Source organism: Mustela lutreola, chromosome 11 (assembly GCF_030435805.1).
Source record: "Mustela lutreola isolate mMusLut2 chromosome 11, mMusLut2.pri, whole genome shotgun sequence".
In the NCBI taxonomy this organism is placed as follows: Eukaryota; Metazoa; Chordata; class Mammalia; order Carnivora; family Mustelidae; genus Mustela; species Mustela lutreola.
Window position 1 is genome coordinate 93,244,063 of NC_081300.1, and position 18,492 is coordinate 93,262,554.

General features: G+C 38.0%; 1 protein-coding gene across 1 annotated transcript in view; it reads left to right on the forward strand.

Moving 5' to 3' along the window:
- NAA25 (N-alpha-acetyltransferase 25, NatB auxiliary subunit) overlaps window positions 1–18,492 on the forward strand; it is an 80,426-nt gene that overhangs the window by 22,188 nt on the left and 39,746 nt on the right. Inside the window, exons 5-11 of the mRNA XM_059140231.1 lie at window positions 913–987; window positions 2,164–2,271; window positions 2,747–2,825; window positions 6,989–7,100; window positions 7,686–7,775; window positions 9,105–9,274; window positions 11,504–11,616. Coding sequence (XP_058996214.1) covers window positions 913–987; window positions 2,164–2,271; window positions 2,747–2,825; window positions 6,989–7,100; window positions 7,686–7,775; window positions 9,105–9,274; window positions 11,504–11,616 — 747 coding nt within the window. The remainder of the gene's footprint in view (window positions 1–912; window positions 988–2,163; window positions 2,272–2,746; window positions 2,826–6,988; window positions 7,101–7,685; window positions 7,776–9,104; window positions 9,275–11,503; window positions 11,617–18,492) is intronic.

Below are 18,492 nucleotides of genomic sequence, written 5' to 3' on the forward strand. Positions count from 1 at the left end.
GTCACAAGTAGGCAGAGAGGCAGGCAGGGCAGAGAGAGAGGAGAGGAAGCAGGCTCCCTGCGGAGCAGAGAGTCCGACGTGGGGCTTGATCCCAGGACCCTGGGACCATATCTGAGCCAAAGTCAGAGGCTTAACCCCCTGAGCCACCTAGGCACCCCACTTTCCCTAGCTTTTAAGTGTGCTTGGGACCAGGATTCAATTTTTGTATCATGGGCAGGTATTAATAGACATTCCCTTCCACTTAATAGGGACTCCATGTAATTTTTCAAGTGGATTGAAGATAGGCAAAAGATTAAAAAAATGGTAACAGAGACAATTAGCTGAGTTCTTAGAATTGATTACTAATTGGCTAATTATGGGCAGATTCTCAGTTATACACGAATAGATCTATTTTGTTCCTTGTTGCCATGTCCCTGCTTTTAAGTATTTCATATTGTACATTTCACAAAGAAAGGGTTCAGTTCTGGTTAATGGTATTTTGAAAGAACCTGATTGTTTTCCTAACCTAGGAATTACTATTTTTTAAATAATGTCAGAGATAAGTTTTCTGATTTTAAGTTTAAATATACTGTCTGGATTTTTTAATTTGTTTTACTATAACTGGTTTGTACAGTATTTTTAGGTAAGTTTGTTGGTGTACATTCATAAGCCAAATTGTGTTTGTTGGTAGTCTGTCAGAACCATATTGGATTACTGTGCTTTCCAAAAATAATGGCTTTTAATTTGAAGAAATCTGGTTCAAAAGGTGAAATATTCCTGATGATATAAAAATTCACCTTTGTGATTACCTATATTGGTATCCATAGAAAATACCCATCAAATCACTAGGCACTTAAAGTAACTATCTAGATCTTTAATTGCCCTCTGTATGATGTTTTCTAAATTAAGTATTTATGGCTCTCTGTCTTTCAGGCTGGCATGGCTCTATATAAAATTGTCCCCAAAAACCCTTATTACTTTTGGTCTGTGATGAGCTTAATTATGCAAGTGAGTATGGTATTTAGAATGGGATTGAGATTTGTTTTTATTTTTGTGTATAGTTATTTGTCCTTGTCTTCTGAACAGCTTGGGTAATGTGTTGCATCATGTGTCAAACAGAGACTCTACATACTGTCAGTTGACTTTTTGAGTTGGGGGGTTTGGTATTTATTCCTCATGAGTTGGTATATCGGTTTATTTGTGTGTAGCACAGACTGTATTTCCCCTGAATCTTAGATCCATTACTGGATTATTTGATTAAGTATGAGCCTCGAAATATTTGATATTTTGCTTGAGGTTTTTCTTTAAGACAATACTGTTTAGTGAACATGTTATTGAACTGGATGGCCTTGTTTTACCAATTCTGGTTTTTGAACCTCAGTTGCTCTTCCGCAGAATAGAGATCCTTATCTCCCAGAGCTACTGTCGGGTTCAAAAGGAGATAGTGTGTAAGAGAAGATGGGAAGGAAAGAGTTAAAATGTAGCAGTTAAGTCAGAGAGGCTCTGGGTGCAGACAGGTTTGCGTTCATATACTGGGTTCAGGACATGTCTTAGCTGTTGGGGAACCTCTTAGTTTAGCTATGAAATAAGCATGATAGCTACCTTGAGCTACTGAGCTCTGAGCGGAATCTCAGGCAATGTTAAAATTATTAATATGCTTTGATTTTAATTATCAATCTAAGATAATCTTAATTTTCGAAACTAGTTAATACTAGGCTGTATAAATGGAAGGTATTGGCTTTTTCCCTCCAATATGTGAGCATCTCAAAAGGACATCTGAAGGGCTTTTCTCTTCAAACACCTGATGATACCCTTTACATATAATGAGCAGTATAGGCATACCCCCTCTTAACACAGTTCTAGAAAAATGTATGAATAACCTATTAAAAGTTAGGCCATTTAAAAGCTTATTTTAATTTATATAGGCCATTTATAGTTTATATAGGCCATTTAAAAGTAATGGTGGAAATCCAGTTTGTCAAAAATGTGTAGAATAATGAATCTTCAACAAATCTCTTCTAAAGCAAATCTAAAGGATCTTCGTGGTAAGTTCAAATTAGGTCTAATTCTTGACGTAGTGAACGATAATTATCTGCTGGCGTCATGGTAATGGTCTGCCTGGTAATATAAATAGTGCAAGCGGGGGAGAAATTAGAATGAAATATTTATTTTTTTCTCCTATAGTCTATATCGGCACAGGATGAAAACCTCTCAAAAACGATGTTTTTGCCCCTTGCTGAAAGAATGGTAGAAAAAATGGTGAAAGAAGACAAGATAGAGGCCGAGGCTGAAGTGAGTAAGGGAAGTCCGACAAAAGCCCTACTTTGTATTCGCATGAGTTTGATATTGCTACAGTATTATGTATTATAGTATTACAGTATTACGAACTGCTGTCTTACTCCAGTTAGAGAGCTGGGTCCTCATTCTTGCCTTTTTTATAAATATGAAGTTTTAGGCTTAAGTATAATGAACATTCTTACTGCCGATTTCATCTCATTTGAAGATAGTGTTCTTTTCTATTGATATTTTTAAAATTAAATTAAATTAAAATTTAGTTTTTTTTAAGTAGGCTCTACACCCAGCATGGAGTCCAGGGCAGGGCTTGACTTTATGACCTTGATATCAAGAGCTAAGCTGATACCAGGAGTCCGACATTTAACTGTCCAAGCCACCTAGATGGCCCTAGATAACTTTTTAAAAACATGCAAGCGATTGTTCTTACTGAAAAGTTTTGATTGTTGCATTTCTTATTTGTTTTTTCTGTAAGGTTGAACTTTATTATATGATCTTGGAACGTTTGGGAAAGTACCAGGAAGCTTTGGATGTTATCAGAGGAAAATTAGGAGGTAATTTTTAAAGATTTCTTCAAGTTTTTTTCCTTCTATTTAAACATGAAAAAAATATTTTTAAAGATTTTATTTATTTATTTGAAAGAAAACAGAGAGAGGAAGCACAGCTGGGTGAACAGAGGGAAAAGCAGACTCCCTGCTGAGCAAGGAGCCTGACTTGGGGCTTGATTCTAGGATGCTGAGATCATGACCTGAGCAGAAGGCAAATGCTTAACTGACTGAGCCACCCAGGGTGTCCCACACATGAAAAATATTTATTGTGGAAAATTTCTTCCTTATACAGAAACATAAAGCTATAAAGACATAAAAAATCACTTGTTTAATGTTCTTCCAGATTTTCCTGTATGATAGACATTTACTTTTAGAAAATATTTTGTTTTTTAAAGATTTTATTTATTTGTCAGAGAGAGAGAGGGAGACAGCACAAGGAAGGGAACAGTAGGCAGAGGGAGAAGCAGACTCCCTGTTGAGCAAGGAGTCTGATGTGGAACTTGATCCCAGGAGCCTGGGATCGAACCTGTGCCAAAGGCAGACACTTAACAACTGAGCCACCCAGGCATTCCTAAGTAATATCATAAAACTGAAAATAATTCATGGATTCAATAAATTTAAGATAGGTGAAAGAAAGATTATACCCCAGCTCTCCAATCCTTTGTCCTCTAGGTTCTTTGCCAGTTAACTTGTTCTGTGTATCCTTCTATAGATGTACTTTTCCCCTCCTTCTTCTTCCTCCCAGTTTTTTTTCTTTTTCTTTTCTTTTTTTTTTTTTTAGATTTTATTTATTTGTCAGAGAGAGAGAGTGCACAAAGCAGGGGGAGTGGCAGGCAGAGGGAGAAGCAGGCTCCCCTCATCAAGGAGCCCGATGTGGGACTTCATCCCAGGACCCTGGGATCATGACCTGAGCCAAAGGCAGATGCTTAACTGAGCCACTCCACCCCCAATTCGCAATTCAAATTGCGAATTGAGAAGGTACTCTACCTAGCTCATAGAGTAATCTTACTCAGCTGACACAATGTTTCTATTAAAAAAATTTTTTCTTGGGCGCCTGGGTGGCTCAGTGGGTTAAGCCGCTGCCTTCGGCTCAGGTCATGATCTCAGAGTCCTGGGATCGAGTCCCGAGTTGGGCTCTCTGCTCAGCGGAGAGCCTGCTTCCCTCTCTCTCTCTCTCTGGCTGCCTCTCCATCTACTTGTGATTTCTCTCTGTCAAATTAATAAATAAAATCTTTAAAAAAAAATTTTTTTTTCTTGAAGATCTTTTAAAATTAATTAATTAATGTTTGTTTTTTAAGATTTTATTTATTTGACAGAGAGCACAAGCAAGGGGAGTGGCAGGCGAGGGAGAAGGAGATTTTATTTATTTATTTATTTATTAGGGAGAGAGCAAGAGAGTGAGTGTGAGCTGGGGGAGGAGCAGAGGGAGAGAGACAAGCAGACTCCATTCTGAGTGTAGAGCCAAGTGCAGGGATTAGTCGTAGGACTCTGAGATCTAGACCTGAGCTGAAACTGAGTTGGATGCTTAAACAACTGAGCCACCCAGACACCAGACACACCAAACTTGCTTTCTTTCTTTTTTTTTTTTTTTAAATATGTTCGACACCCAACATGGGGCTCAGACTCAGAACCCCGAGATCAAGAGTCACATGCTCTACTGACTGAGCCAGCCAGGTGCCCTATGTCAAACTTTAATATTTTTTAATCTGATAAAACATTTTACAACTTTTATTTAATTCTGAGGGAGGATAATTTTTTTATTTGTTTAAAAGCCATTATATTTTCTTTGAGATGCTTTTCTTTTTTCTTTTTTCTTTGGATTTTATTTATTTAACAGAGAGCACAAATAGGCAGATCCACAGGGAGAGGGAGAAGTAGGCTCCCCGTGGAGCAGGGAGCCCAGTGTGGGGCTTGATCCCAGGACCCGGGGATTATGACCTGAGCTGAAGGCAGACATTCAACCCATTGAACCACTCAGGCACCCCATCCTTTGCCTATTTCTTTCTTTCTTTTTTTTTTTTTTTTTTAAGATTTTATTTATATATCTGACAGAAAGATCACAAGTAGGCAGAGAGGCAGGCCGAGAGAGAGGAGGAAGCAGGCTCCCCGCTGAGCAGAGAGCCCGATGAGGGACTCGATTCTAGGACCCTGGGATCATGACCTGAGCTGAAGGCAGAGGCTTTAATCCACTGAGCCATCCAGGCGCCCCCTTTGCCTGTTTCTGAAAATGTGGTTAATCATAATGATTTGCAAGAGCATTTTATATGTTAAAGAAGTTAGCTCTTTTCCACTGTGGTGAAAATACTTCTTCCCTTTTGGTTGGAAAACTTAAATGTAGGAACTTCATAGATTGATCTAACCATTCCCCTTTGAAGATGTTTATGACAAAGATTTAGGTTCCTAACAATTATCCTTTTTTTTTTAAAGAGAGAGAGAGAGAGAGAGAGAGCAGGAATACAAGCAGGGGGAGTGGAAGGGGAGAAACAATCTTCCCAGCAAGCAGGGATCCCAATGTGGGTCTCGATCTCAGAACCCTGGGATCGTGATCTGATCGAGGGTAGATGTTTAACAACTGAGCCACCCAGGTGCCCCACATTTACCCATTTTTGATGATTTCCTTAGGAGAAAGTCCTAGAAATCCAGTGTTGTTTTGACAAACCTGGTTTTTAATTATGCCTTTACAGTCATTGGGGGAATCTAACTGTAGATGAGTAGCCTCAGATTTCTCATTAGGAATCATTAAAACATTTTATTTCAGGAATGTCTGAGTGGCTCATTTGGTTAAACATCTCCCTTTGGCTCAGGTCATGGCCCAGGATCCTGGGATCAAGTCCCTCATTAGGCTCCTTGTGTAGCAGGAAGCCTGCTTTTCCCTCTGCCTGTTGCTCCCCCAGCTTGTCCACTCTCTCTCTGACAAATAAATAAAATTTAAAAAATAAAATAACTTTATTTCATACAGATATGTATAATCTTTACTTGACTGTGTGTGGTCAAAAAACTAATGCTGTTAACTAATTATATAAAATGAGGAATTTTGTTATTTCTTTTTTTTTTAAAGATTTATTTATTTGAGAGCAAGAAAGGGAGCATGAGTTGGGGGACAAGAGAAGGGGCAGAGGGAGAGGGAAAAGCAGACTCCCTACTGAGCAGGAAGCCTGACCCCGTGGGCTAATCCCAGGACCCTGAGGGTGCTTAACCAATTGAGCCACTTAGCCACCATCCCCCGCTTTTTTTTTTTTTTTTTTAAGATTTTATGTATTTATTGTTTTAATGTTGCTTATCTTTAATTCTTTAATTTCAGCCTCCTCGCAGATGGGTGAAGTCAGCCTTTCTGTTTTTACCCAGCTGGATTATAGTTTAGGATAGTTAAAATGAAGATTATCTGTAGGAAATTCATAATGTGGTTGTTGGTATCTGTAATTTGCTAAGCTGTTCTGAGAGGTCGGGGTAAATCTCATTTGGTCAGAAACAGTAGTCATAGATTTTCTGTTCCTTGCTGTTGGTAAAGTGTTCGATTCATCTCTGTTCATTTTTGTATTGTTCCTAACTTCTTACCTGGCTCATCCCATTCCAGTTCAAGCTCATTCAACATTTATTTTGTATAGATGAGAAGTCTGTCTATGGATCAAATATACTAGTTCCTAAAGGCTTTTGGGGTTTTATTTTTTTATTATTATTATTTTTAAAGATTTTATTTATTTATTCGACAGACAGAGATCATAAGTAGGCAGAGAGGCAGGCAGAGAGAGAGGAAGGGAAGCAGGCTCCCTGCTGAGCAGAGAGCCCGATGAGGGACTGGATCCCAGGACCCTGAGATCATGACCCGAAGGCAGCGGCTTAACACACTGAGCCACCCAGGCGCCCCTGGGGTTTTATATATACATGTATCCCATGTATTAGATCCACAACTCTGTACATTCAGTACACTCAGTACATTCTGGATCCTTGTAGTTTATAGGAAAAATGATTATAAAAGTTTAGTATCAGAAATTTATTTTTTTCTTTTCAGGAAAATAGTCTTTAATAAGATAATAGTTTGTATCTACTAGTGGTCCCATTTTCTAAGGTAATAAGAAAATGTGACATTTTCCTTCTTGTGTTTGGACTTTATTCGGTTTTCTGAGGAAAAATGAAACCAGCTTATCAATTTTTATAACTTTTAATTGTAGAGAAGTTGACGAGCGAGATTCAGAGTCGGGAAAATAAATGCATGGCTATGTATAAGAAGCTGAGCAGGTGGCCAGAGTGCAATGCCCTTTCCAGGCGCCTCTTACTGAAAAAGTGAGTAGATGGTTCTCTCTGGAGTGGGGCTCTCAGGTGTCACTACTGAATTTTTTTTTTAATCTGTTGTCTTTTATATTTCCTGGGCATAAATCTTGCCAGTAATGTGGCCTAGGTATTTTTTTAAAAGTTTTTGATGAAACTTTATCTTTCAGTAAAGAGGTGTAATGGAACTTAGGCCATCAGTGTGTGAAGTATTACGTCTTCAGAATGAATGCTAAAAATCATTAATTTGTCATAGTATTGGTCTAAAAGAAACATGTGTGTTGTGTCCCCCCCCCTGCCCCCCGCCCTGCGCCACCAGCTGCCCATTTTGAGGAAGTACTAACATGAGAGTTTTCTGTTAAAAATACTAGTTTTCTGGACCTGTTTATTTCATTGAAGGTTTTTCCTAAAAGTTTTTTACTTTGAACATGCCTCTTGAATTCCCTTTTTGGGTGGCAGAGGAAACTCTGAGGGAGGGTTGGGGTTCTCCTAGTAAAGACTAAAATGTAACCTAGAAAATAAATTGAGTATCATGGTTCCTAGGACAGACTTGTCACAACTTGGGTTTAATCCTGTGTGCACCATTCAATCTGATTTTAGCTCAGATGACTGGCAGTTCTATCTGACTTATTTCGATTCTGTCTTTCGACTGATTGAAGAGGCCTGGACTCCTCCTGCTGAAGGTGAACAGTAAGTTGACTCCTTTCCTGAATTATAGTGGCACTTTTTAGCATGGTGTAGCAAAATGATTTCATTGGAAGCCTAATAGAATTCTTATTTTGGTCTCAGTAGTGTGTTCCTTTGAAAGTAAGATATTTCATTTTTTTACAATTACAAAATAAATGAATATAAGAAATCTTAAAACTAAGTGCAGAAATGTATGGGGTAGAAAGTGTTCCTAAATATCTTATCACCCCAGAAATAACATTTTTTCCCCACTTTTATTGAGATATAATTGACTCAGAGATAATTTTTTTTTTTTTTTTTTTTTAAGTAAGTTCTACGCCCAGTGTGGGGCTTGAACTCATGACTTCTGAACCCGAGATCAAGTCGCATGTCCTGCCAGCTGAGCCAGCCAGGTGCCCCCAGAGATAACTCTTGATGGCAGTTTAGAGTCCTTTCTTCCAGATTTAGTCAACAAACTAATGTAATTATTCTCATTATTTAACATAAAAATGCAGTTATATTAGACAATGGTTTGCAACTTTGTATCTTCGTATTTTCTCCCTTAAAATATATCTTGGGCATCTTCCATATGTGGTATATATAGATTCCTTTCATTCTTTTTAGTGACTTAAGAGAACTCCATTTTAGAGATGTAATTCATTTAACCTGTTCCCCATTGATGGACTAATGAACACTTGGATTGTTGCTGGTTTCCTTTTTTTTTTCCTTTGCTGTTCTAGACAAAAACACAAACATAAATGGGATCTTTTTAAAAAGTAAGGATTTAAGGTGGTGATGAGCTGATGCTTACTTTGTAATATTGACTGAGTGATCCCATTTTTCTCAGCCTTCATTCTTAAAGCAATAAAGTAAAATTTACTTACATTTTTTTTTATCAGGCAATATTTTATATATATAAAGTTATCTTCCTTTTTCTTTTTTTAAAAGGTTTTATTTATTTATTTGACAGAGAGGGGGGGACGCAGGCTCCCCGCTGAGCGGAGAGCCCAATGTGGGGCTTGATCCCAGGACCCTGAGATCATGACCTGCGCCAAAGGCAGAGGCTTAAGCCACTGAGCCACCCAGGCGCCCCTCCATTCTTATTTTAAAGAGAGAGGTAGAGAACTAGTTACAGATCAGTAATCAGATGCCAGAATTGGGAGTAATCCTTTGCCATGTTAGTTGTCAGAATGTGCTCATAGTTCTCTTTTACTCCCTTACTATTTTGTAATTATCAAATTACAAATTTTTATTTTTTAATTTGTTTCTTGAAGTCAGTTTGGCTTCACTTTTAAGTTTTAGGATGGACAGTAGAGGTACAACATACCTTTTTCCATGTGTATTTATACCTAGCTCTTTAGAAGGAGAAGTGCATTATTCTGCAGAAGAAGCTGTGAAATTTATAGAAGATCGGATAACAGAAGAATCTAAAAGTTCCCGCCATCTCCGAGGACCACATCTTGCTAAACTTGAACTGATTAGACGTTTAAGACGTCAAGGTTTTAATGATGAGTACAAACTGGGTAAGAACCCTTAATATGATTTGGGAACTTTGGAGAAGATACAGGGATGCTCTCCATACCCAAGTGTTCATTCTCTGAGGTCTGTGATGATAAAGTCATGCTTGGGAAGCAAATACCTTCATAACCTGAAAATATTTACTCATGAATAGATTACTGTTCCATTATCTCTCAATTATGTCTTCAACTCGACACTAGCATCTCTTCCTTTTTTGCCAGCGTCTTTATCAGGCATTCTTTTTTGACTCAACATTAATGTCAAAATCAATTTCACAGTATAATAGCCAGTTTTGTAAAAAAAGTTTCAAGATTTCATGAAGTGGATGAAAGGTTTCTTGAAAATCTGCTTCAAGCACTCACATCATTGATGAAAGAACATCTGGCAGAGTTAGAACAATTAACAGTTAAGAGAAAATTTATAAGGACAATGACAGGATAGGAGGAAAACATGATTCAGATAATAAAGCATGAAGAGAGGCCTTCAGGAAAGTTGAGGAACCCCTTAGATGTTTTTTTGAAAATAATGGATCTCATATATGCTAATTCAGTTTTGTTGGAAAATGGCACCCTTCCCCTCAAAAAGTGGTAATTCTTTGCTCATACTAATAATTAGCTTATGGTTTAGTTATAGCCTAAATTTTAAGTTTAAGATAATGAACTTTCTTAATTTTTTATTTTCATTTTTTTAAGATAAAGTTCCAAAGAACACCCCCAATTATCGTTATGAAAATTTGCTTCTCATTAAAAGAGGCTGCTTTTTGGCATCAGTTGTCCTGAGATGATGAGCACTTCCAGTATCTAAAGATACTTCCAGTATCTTAGATCATCTCTGTTCATTTTAATCATCTAATTAATGCTCTTTGCAGCTTATTCTTTTTTTTTTTTTTTTAAGATTTTATTTATTTATTTAAGAGAGATACAGTGAGAGAGAGCATGAGAGGTGAGAAGGTCAGAGGGAGAAGCAGACTCCCCATGGAGCTGGGAGCCTGATGTGGCACTCGATCCTGGGACTCTGGGATCCTGACCTGAGCCGGAAGATAGTTGCTTAACCAACTGAGCCACCCAGGTGCCCCCACAAAACTTTTTTTACACAGATCAGTAAGTGATTCTTAGTGTCTTGGATCAGTGTCCTTTGAGAATCTGATTAGAGCCATGATGGACTTCAGTTCTCTGAAATGTGGACAGAAACCAAGACCTAAAATCTTGTAGAAACTCTGGTTTAATTTGAGAGCATTTTATTTTTTATTATTTTATTTTTTGTTTTTAATTTTTTTTTTGTTTTTTAAATTTTTTGTTTTTAATTGTTTTTAATTTGAGGAAAAATAAAAGGCACTGGTAGCTTCTGTAGATACATGTTTAAATTTTCCACAGTGAGTGATCTTGTTGGGAGTTATTGGCTTGGTACTCTTCCCATTTTCTATTGTGTTGTGCATGTGAAACATTCCCTTCAGTTAACATTTACTACTTCCAAGAACTGTGGAAAGAAGCGTATTTGTTTAATGTTTCTATATAAACTTCAGTCTTTATTTAAATTTTAATGAAAACTTTTTAGGTATTTAAACTTTAATTAATGAAAAATGTCACATTTCCTAAGTGTAATAACAAGTAAACTAGTTGAGATTGTAAGATTCAGCTCCTTTTTAAAATATTTGTTTAAACGGGCAAGCCATCCTGCAGCCCTCATTGTTATTCTCATTCAGGTATTCAAGCAAAATTTTATTTATTTTTTTTAAGTTTTTATTTATTTATTTGAGAGAGAGACACAGAGAGCATGAGCTGGGGATGGGGTAGAGGGAGAAGCAAACTCTCCATTGATCAGGAGCCTGATGGAGGGCTTGATCCTAAGACCCCGAGATCATGACCTGGGTTGAAGGTGGATGCTTAACTGACTGAGCCACCCAGGTGCCCCATCAAGCAAATTTAATTTAATTGAAATAAATATTTTTTGGGGTGCCTGGGTGGCTCAGTGGGTTAAAGCCTCTGCCTTTGGCTCAGGTCATGATCCCAGGGTCCTGGGATCAAGCCCTGCTTTGGGGTCTCTGCTCAGCGAGGAGCCTGTTTCCTCTACTCTCTCTGCCTGCCTCTCTGCCTACTTGTGATCTCTGTCAAATAAATAAATAAAATTTTTAAATTACAAAAAAAAAGAAATAAAAGAAATAAATATTTTTCAAATCAGACCTCTTAAATTTGCAGAAGCAAATGTAGTGATTTCTTTTTCTCTCACTCTCTTAGGCGATCCAGAAGAATTAATGTTCCAGTATTTTAAAAGGTTTGGGGATAAACCTTGTTGTTTTACAGACCTCAAGGTGTTTGTTGACCTGCTACCTGCTACACAGTGTACAAAAGTAAGTACAGTTCAGAATTCTGTTGGGTACCTATATTACTTGTAACTAGGTTAAATCTGTGTGTGAGTGGTGAACATGAGATGCCAAGGTAACTGCTCAGTAAGCCAAGGACTCCAGGTGCTAATAGAGTAAGAGATGATTTCTTGTTAAATTTAGCCATGAAGGGGCACCTGGGTGGCTCAGTGGGTTGAGCCGCTGCCTTTGGCTCAGGTCATGATCTCAGGGTCCTGGGATCGAGGCCTGCATCGGGCTCTCTGTTCAGCAGGAAGCCTGCTTCCCTCTCTTTCTCTCTGTCTACTTGTGATCTCTCTCTGTCAAATAAATAAACAAAATCTTTAAAAAAGAAAAAAGGTTAAAAAAAAATTTAGCCATGAAGAGAATAAGCCTCTGATGGATAATTGGATTGTCTTTTTGTTTTATGGTGTTTTTGTTTTGTTTTGCTTTAAGATAATTATAGATGTACATGCAGTTATAAGAGAAATAATATAGAGAGCTCTGTATAGCCCATTCCCATTTTGCCCCACTGGTAACGTCTTGCCTAACTATAGTATAATACCATAATTAGGAAATTGACATTGATACAATTCACTGACCTTGTGGAGATTTCAGCAGTTTTACATCTGGGTGTGTACATGTGGTACATTAATAAGTATTTAGTGCAGTGTATTGCACGTGGACTCAGTGACCCCTGCCAGTGTCAAGATACAGAACAGTTCCACCACCAGGATTCCACGTGCTACCCCTTTTTACCCGCTGCCATCTCCCTGTACCTTCCCCTTTCCCTGTCTCTTTGTCCCCTGGCAATCACTAATATGATTTCTATTTCTGTAATTTTGTCATTTTAAGAATTTGTTGTAATAGAGCCATAGTATGTATAACTTTCTGAGACTGACTTTTTTCCTCCTTCAGCATAATTCTCTGGAGTTGCATCTATGTTAATGTTTCAATAGTTCATTCTTTCGTATTGCTGAATAGTATTCTGTCGTATGGATGTGCCACCATTTCTTTATAAACTGTTGAAGGACATCCAGTTTCCTGTTTTTGGCTCTTACAAATAGAGCTGATGTGGACATTTGTGTGTGGGTCTTTTTTTTTTTTTTTTTAAAGATTTTATTTATTTATTTGTCATAGAGAGAGAAGCGAGAGCAAGCACAGGCAGACAGAATGGCAGGCAGAGGCAGAGGGAGAAGCAGGCTCACTGCCCAGCAAGGAGCCTGATGTGGGACTCGATCCCAGGACGCTGGAATCATGACCTGAGCCAAAGGCAGCTGCTTAACAAACTGAGCCACCCAGGCGTCCCGTGTGTGGGTCTTTTTGTGTGAACTTGTTTCTTCATTTATATGAAAAAAATGCCCAGTAATGTAATGATGGCTGCTTGTTTAGTTTTTTTTTTTTTTAAAGAAATGGCCAAACTTTTTCACAGTTGCCATTCCAGTTTAAATTCCGGTTAGCAGTAAATGAGTGATCTAGTTTCTCTGCATCTTCATCAGGATTTAGTGTTGTCACCGTTTTTTACTTTAGCCATTCTGGCAGGTATATAGTGATTTCCATGCGTAATTAATTCCCTCTTGGTTAATGGTGTTGAACGTCTTCTCATGTGTTTATTTGCCAGCTTTATATTCTCAGTGAAATGTGTTTCTGTCTTTTGCTCCTTTCATAGTTTGTTTTTGTTTCTTTACTGTTGAGTTTTGAGAATTTGGATATTCTAGATATAGCTCCTTTGTCAGATACGTGGTTTCACATATTTTCTCCCAGTCTCTGCTTGTCTTTTCACCCTTTAATAGGATCCTTTGCAGAGCAAGGTTTTACATTTTGATGCACTTATTTTAATAATTTTAGATTTATAGAGAAGTCACAAAGATAGTACAGAAAGTTACACTATAGTCTTAACCCTTGCTTGTTAGTATCTTTTTTTTTTTTTTTTTTGTATTGCCCTTACTCCTTTATTTTTTTTTTTTTAATTTTTTATTTTTTATAAACATATATTTTTTATATACATATATTTTTATCCCCAGGTCTGTGAATCACCAGGTTTACACACTTCACAGCACTCACCAAATCACATACCCTCCCCAATGTCCATAATCCCACCCCCTTCTCCCCAACCCCCTCCCCCCGGCAACCCTCAGTTTGTTTTGTGAGATTAAGAGTCACTTATGGTTTGTCTCCCTCCCAATCCCATCTTGTTTCATTTATTCTTCTACCCACTTAAGCCTCCATGTTGCATCACCACTTCCTCATATCAGGGAGATCATATGATAGTTGTCTTTCTCTGCTTGACTTATTTCGCTAAGCATGATACGCTCTAGTTCCATCCACGTTGTTGCAAATGGCAAGATTTCATTTCTTTTGATGGCTGCATAGTATTCCATTGTGTATATATACCACATCTTCTTGATCCATTCATCTGTTGATGGACATCTAGGTTCTTTCCATAGTTTGGCTATTGTGGACATTGCTGCTATAAACATTCGGGTGCATGTGTCCCTTTGGATCACTACATTTGTATCTTTAGGGTAAATACCCAATAGTGCAATTGCTGGGTCATAGGGCAGTTCTATTTTCAACATTTTGAGGAACCTCCATGCTGTTTTCCAGAGTGGCTGCACCAGCTTGCATTCCCACCAACAGTGTAGGAGGGTTCCCCTTTCTCCGCATCCTCGCCAGCATCTGTCATTTCCTGACTTGTTGATTTTAGCCATTCTGACTGGTGTGAGGTGATATCTCATTGTGGTTTTGATTTGTATTTCCCTGATGCCGAGTGATATGGAGCACTTTTTCATGTGTCTGTTCGCCATCTGGATGTCTTCTTTGCAGAAATGTCTGTTCATGTCTTCTGCCCATTTCTTGATTGGATTATTTGTTCTTTGGGTGTTGAGTTTGCTAAGTTCTTTATAGATTCTGGACACTAGTCCTTTATCTGATATGTCGTTTGCAAATATCTTCTCCCATTCTGTCAGTTGTCTTTTGATTTTGTTAACTGTTTCCTTTGCTGTGCAAAAGCTTTTGATCTTGATGAAATCCCAGTAGTTCATTTTTTCCCTTGCTTCCCTTGCCTTTTGCGTTGTTCCTAGGAAGATGTTGCTGCGGCAGAGGTCGAAGAGGTTGCTGCCCGTGTTCTCCTCAAGGATTTTGATGGATTCCTTTCGTACATTGAGGTCCTTCATCCATTTTGAGTCTATTTTTGTGTGTGGTGTAAGGAAATGGTCCAATTTCATTTTTCTGCATGTGGCTGTCCAATTTTCCCAGCACCATTTATTGAAAAGGCTGTCTTTTTTCCATTGGACATTCTTTCCTGCTTTGTCGAAGATTAGTTGACCATAGATTTGAGGGTCTATTTCTGGGCTCTCTATTCTGTTCCATTGATCTATGTGTCTGTTTTTGTGCCAGTACCATGCTGTCTTGATGATGACAGCTTTGTAATAGAGCTTGAAGTCCGGAATTGTGATGCCACCAACGTTGGCTTTCTTTTTCAATATCCCTTTGGCTATTCGAGGTCTTTTCTGGTTCCATATAAATTTTAGAATTATTTGTTCCATTTCTTTGAAAAAGATGGATGGTACTTTGATAGGAATTGCATTAAATGTGTAGATTGCTTTAGGTAGCATAGACATTTTCACAATATTTATTCTTCCAATCCAGGAGCATGGCACATTTTTCCATTTCTTTGTGTCTTCCTCAATTTCTTTCATGAGTACTTTATAGTTTTCTGAGTATAGATTCTGTGTCTCTTTGGTTAGGTTTATTCCTAGGTATCTTATGGTTTTGGATGCAATTGTAAATGGGATTGACTCCTTAATATCTCTTTCTTCTGTCTTGCTGTTGGTGTAGAGAAATGCAACTGATTTCTGTGCATTGATTTTATATCCTGACACTTTACTGAATTCCTGTATAAGTTCTAGCAGTTTTGGAGTGGAGTCTTTTGGGTTTTCCACATATAGTATCATATCATCTGCGAAGAGTGATAATTTGACTTCTTCTTTGCCGATTTGGATGCCTTTAATTTCCTTTTGTTGTCTGATTGCTGAGGCTAGGACCTCTAGTACGATGTTGAATAGCAGTGGTGATAATGGACATCCCTGCCGTGTTCCTGACCTTAGCGGAAAAGCTTTCAGTTTTTCTCCATTGAGAATGATATTTGCGGTGGGTTTTTCATAGATGGCTTTGATGATATTGAGGTATGTGCCCTCTATCCCTACACTTTGAAGAGTTTTGATCAGGAAGGGATGTTGTACTTTGTCAAATGCTTTTTCAGCATCTATTGAGAGTATCATATGGTTCTTGTTCTTACTTTTATTGATGTGTTGTATCACATTGACTGATTTGCGGATGTTGAACCAACCTTGCAGCCCTGGAATAAATCCCACTTGGTCGTGGTGAATAATCCTTTTAATGTACTGTTGAATCCTATTGGCTAGTATTTTGTTGAGTATTTTCGCATCTGTGTTCATCAAGGATATCGGTCTATAGCTCTCTTTTTTGGTGGGATCCTTGTCTGGTTTTGGGATCAAGGTGATGCTGGCCTCATAAAATGAGTTTGGAAGTTTTCCTTCCATTTCTATTTTTTGGAACAGTTTCAGGAGAATAGGAATTAGTTCTTCTTTAAATGTTTGGTAGAATTCCCCCGGGAAGCCGTCTGGCCCTGGGCTTTTGTTTGTTTGGAGATTTTTAATGACTGTTTCAATCTCCTTACTGGTTATGGGTCTGTTCAGGCTTTCTATTTCTTCCTGGCTCAGTTGTGGTAGTTTATATGTTTCTAGGAATGCATCCATTTCTTCCAGATTGTCAAATTTATTGCCGTAGAGTTGCTCATAGTATGTTCTTATAATAGTTTGTATTTCCTTGGTGTTAGTTGTGATCTCTCCTCTTTCATTCATGATTTTATTTATTTGGGTCCTTTCTCTTTTCTTTTTGATAAGTCGGGCCAGGGGTTTATCAATTTTATTAATTCTTTCAAAGAACCAGCTCCTAGTTTCGTTGATTTGTTCTATTGTTTTTTTGGTTTCTATTTCATTGATTTCTGCTCTGATCTTTATGATTTCTCTTCTCCTGCTGGGCTTAGGGTTTCTTTCTTGTTCTTTCTCCAGCTCCTTTAGGTGTAGGGTTAGGTTGTGTACCTGAGACCTTTCTTGTTTCTTGAGAAAGGCTTGTACCGCTATATATTTTCCTCTCAGGACTGCCTTTGTTGTGTCCCACAGATTTTGAACCGTTGTATTTTCATTATCATTTGTTTCCATGATTTTTTTCAATTCTTCTTTAATTTCCCGGTTGACCCATTCATTCTTTAGAAGGATACTGTTTAGTCTCCATGTATTTGGGTTCTTTCCAAACTTCCTTTTGTGGTTGAGTTCTAGCTTTAGAGCATTGTGGTCTGAAAATATGCAGGGAATGATCCCAATCTTTTGATACCGGTTGAGTCCTGATTTAGGACCGAGGATGTGATCTATTCTGGAGAATGTTCCATGTGCACTAGAGAAGAATGTGTATTCTGTTGCTTTGGGATGAAATATTCTGAATATATCTGTGATGTCCATCTGGTCCAGTGTGTCATTTAAGGCCTTTATTTCCTTGCTGATCTTTTGCTTGGATGACCTGTCCATTTCAGTGAGGGGAGTGTTAAAGTCCCCTACTATTATTGTATTATTGTTGATGTGTTTCTTTGATTTTGTTATTAATTGGTTTATATAGTTGGCTGCTCCCACATTGGGGGCATAGATATTTAAAATTGTTAAATCTTCTTGTTGGACAGACCCTTTGAGTATGATATAGTGTCCTTCCTCATCTCTTATTATAGTCTTTGGCTTAAAATCTAATTGATCTGATATAAGGATTGCCACTCCTGCTTTCTTCTGATGTCCATTAGCATGGTAAATTCTTTTCCACCCCCTCACTTTAAATCTGGAGGTGTCTTCGGGCTTAAAATGTGTTTCTTGGAGGCAACATATGGATGGGTTTTGTTTTTTTATCCATTCTGATACCCTGTGTCTTTTGACAGGGGCATTTAGCCCATTCACATTCAGGGTAACTATTGAGAGATATGAATTTAGTGCCATTGTATTGCCTGTAAGGTGACTGTTACTGTATATGGTCTCTGTTCCTTTCTGATCTACCACTTGTAGGCTCTCTCTTTGCTTAGAGGACCCCTTTCAATATTTCCTGTAGAGCTGGTTTGGTATTTGCAAATTCTTTCAGTTGTTGTTTGTCCTGGAAGCTTTTAATCTCTCCTTCTATTTTCAATGATAGCCTAGCTGGATATAGTATTCTTGGCTGCATGTTTTTCTCGTTTAGTGCTCTGAAAATATCATGCCAGCTCTTTCTGGCCTGCCAGGTCTCTGTGGATAAGTCAGCTGCCAATCTAATATTTTTACCATTGTATGTTACAGACTTCTTTTCCCGGGCTGCTTTCAGGATTTTCTCTTTGTCATTGAGACTTGTAAATTTTACTATTAGGTGACGGGGTGTGGGCCTATTCTTATTGATTTTGAGGGGCATTCTCTGAACCTCCTGAATTTTGATGCTCGTTCCCTTTGCCATATTGGGGAAATTCTCCCCAATAATTCTCTCCAGTATACCTTCTGCTCCCCTCTCACTTTCTTCTTCTTCTGGAATCCCAATTATTCTAATGTTGTTTCGTCTTATGGTGTCACTTATTTCTCGAATTCTCCCCTCGTGGTCCAGTAGCTGTTTGTCCCTCTTTTGCTCAGCTTCTTTATTCTCTGTCATTTGGTCTTCTATATCACTAATTCTTTCTTCTGCCTCATTTATCCTAGCAGTGAGAGCCTCCATTTTTGATTGCACCTCATTAATAGCTTTTTTGATTTCAACTTGGTTAGATTTTAGTTCTTTTATTTCTCCAGAAAGGGCTTTTATATCTCT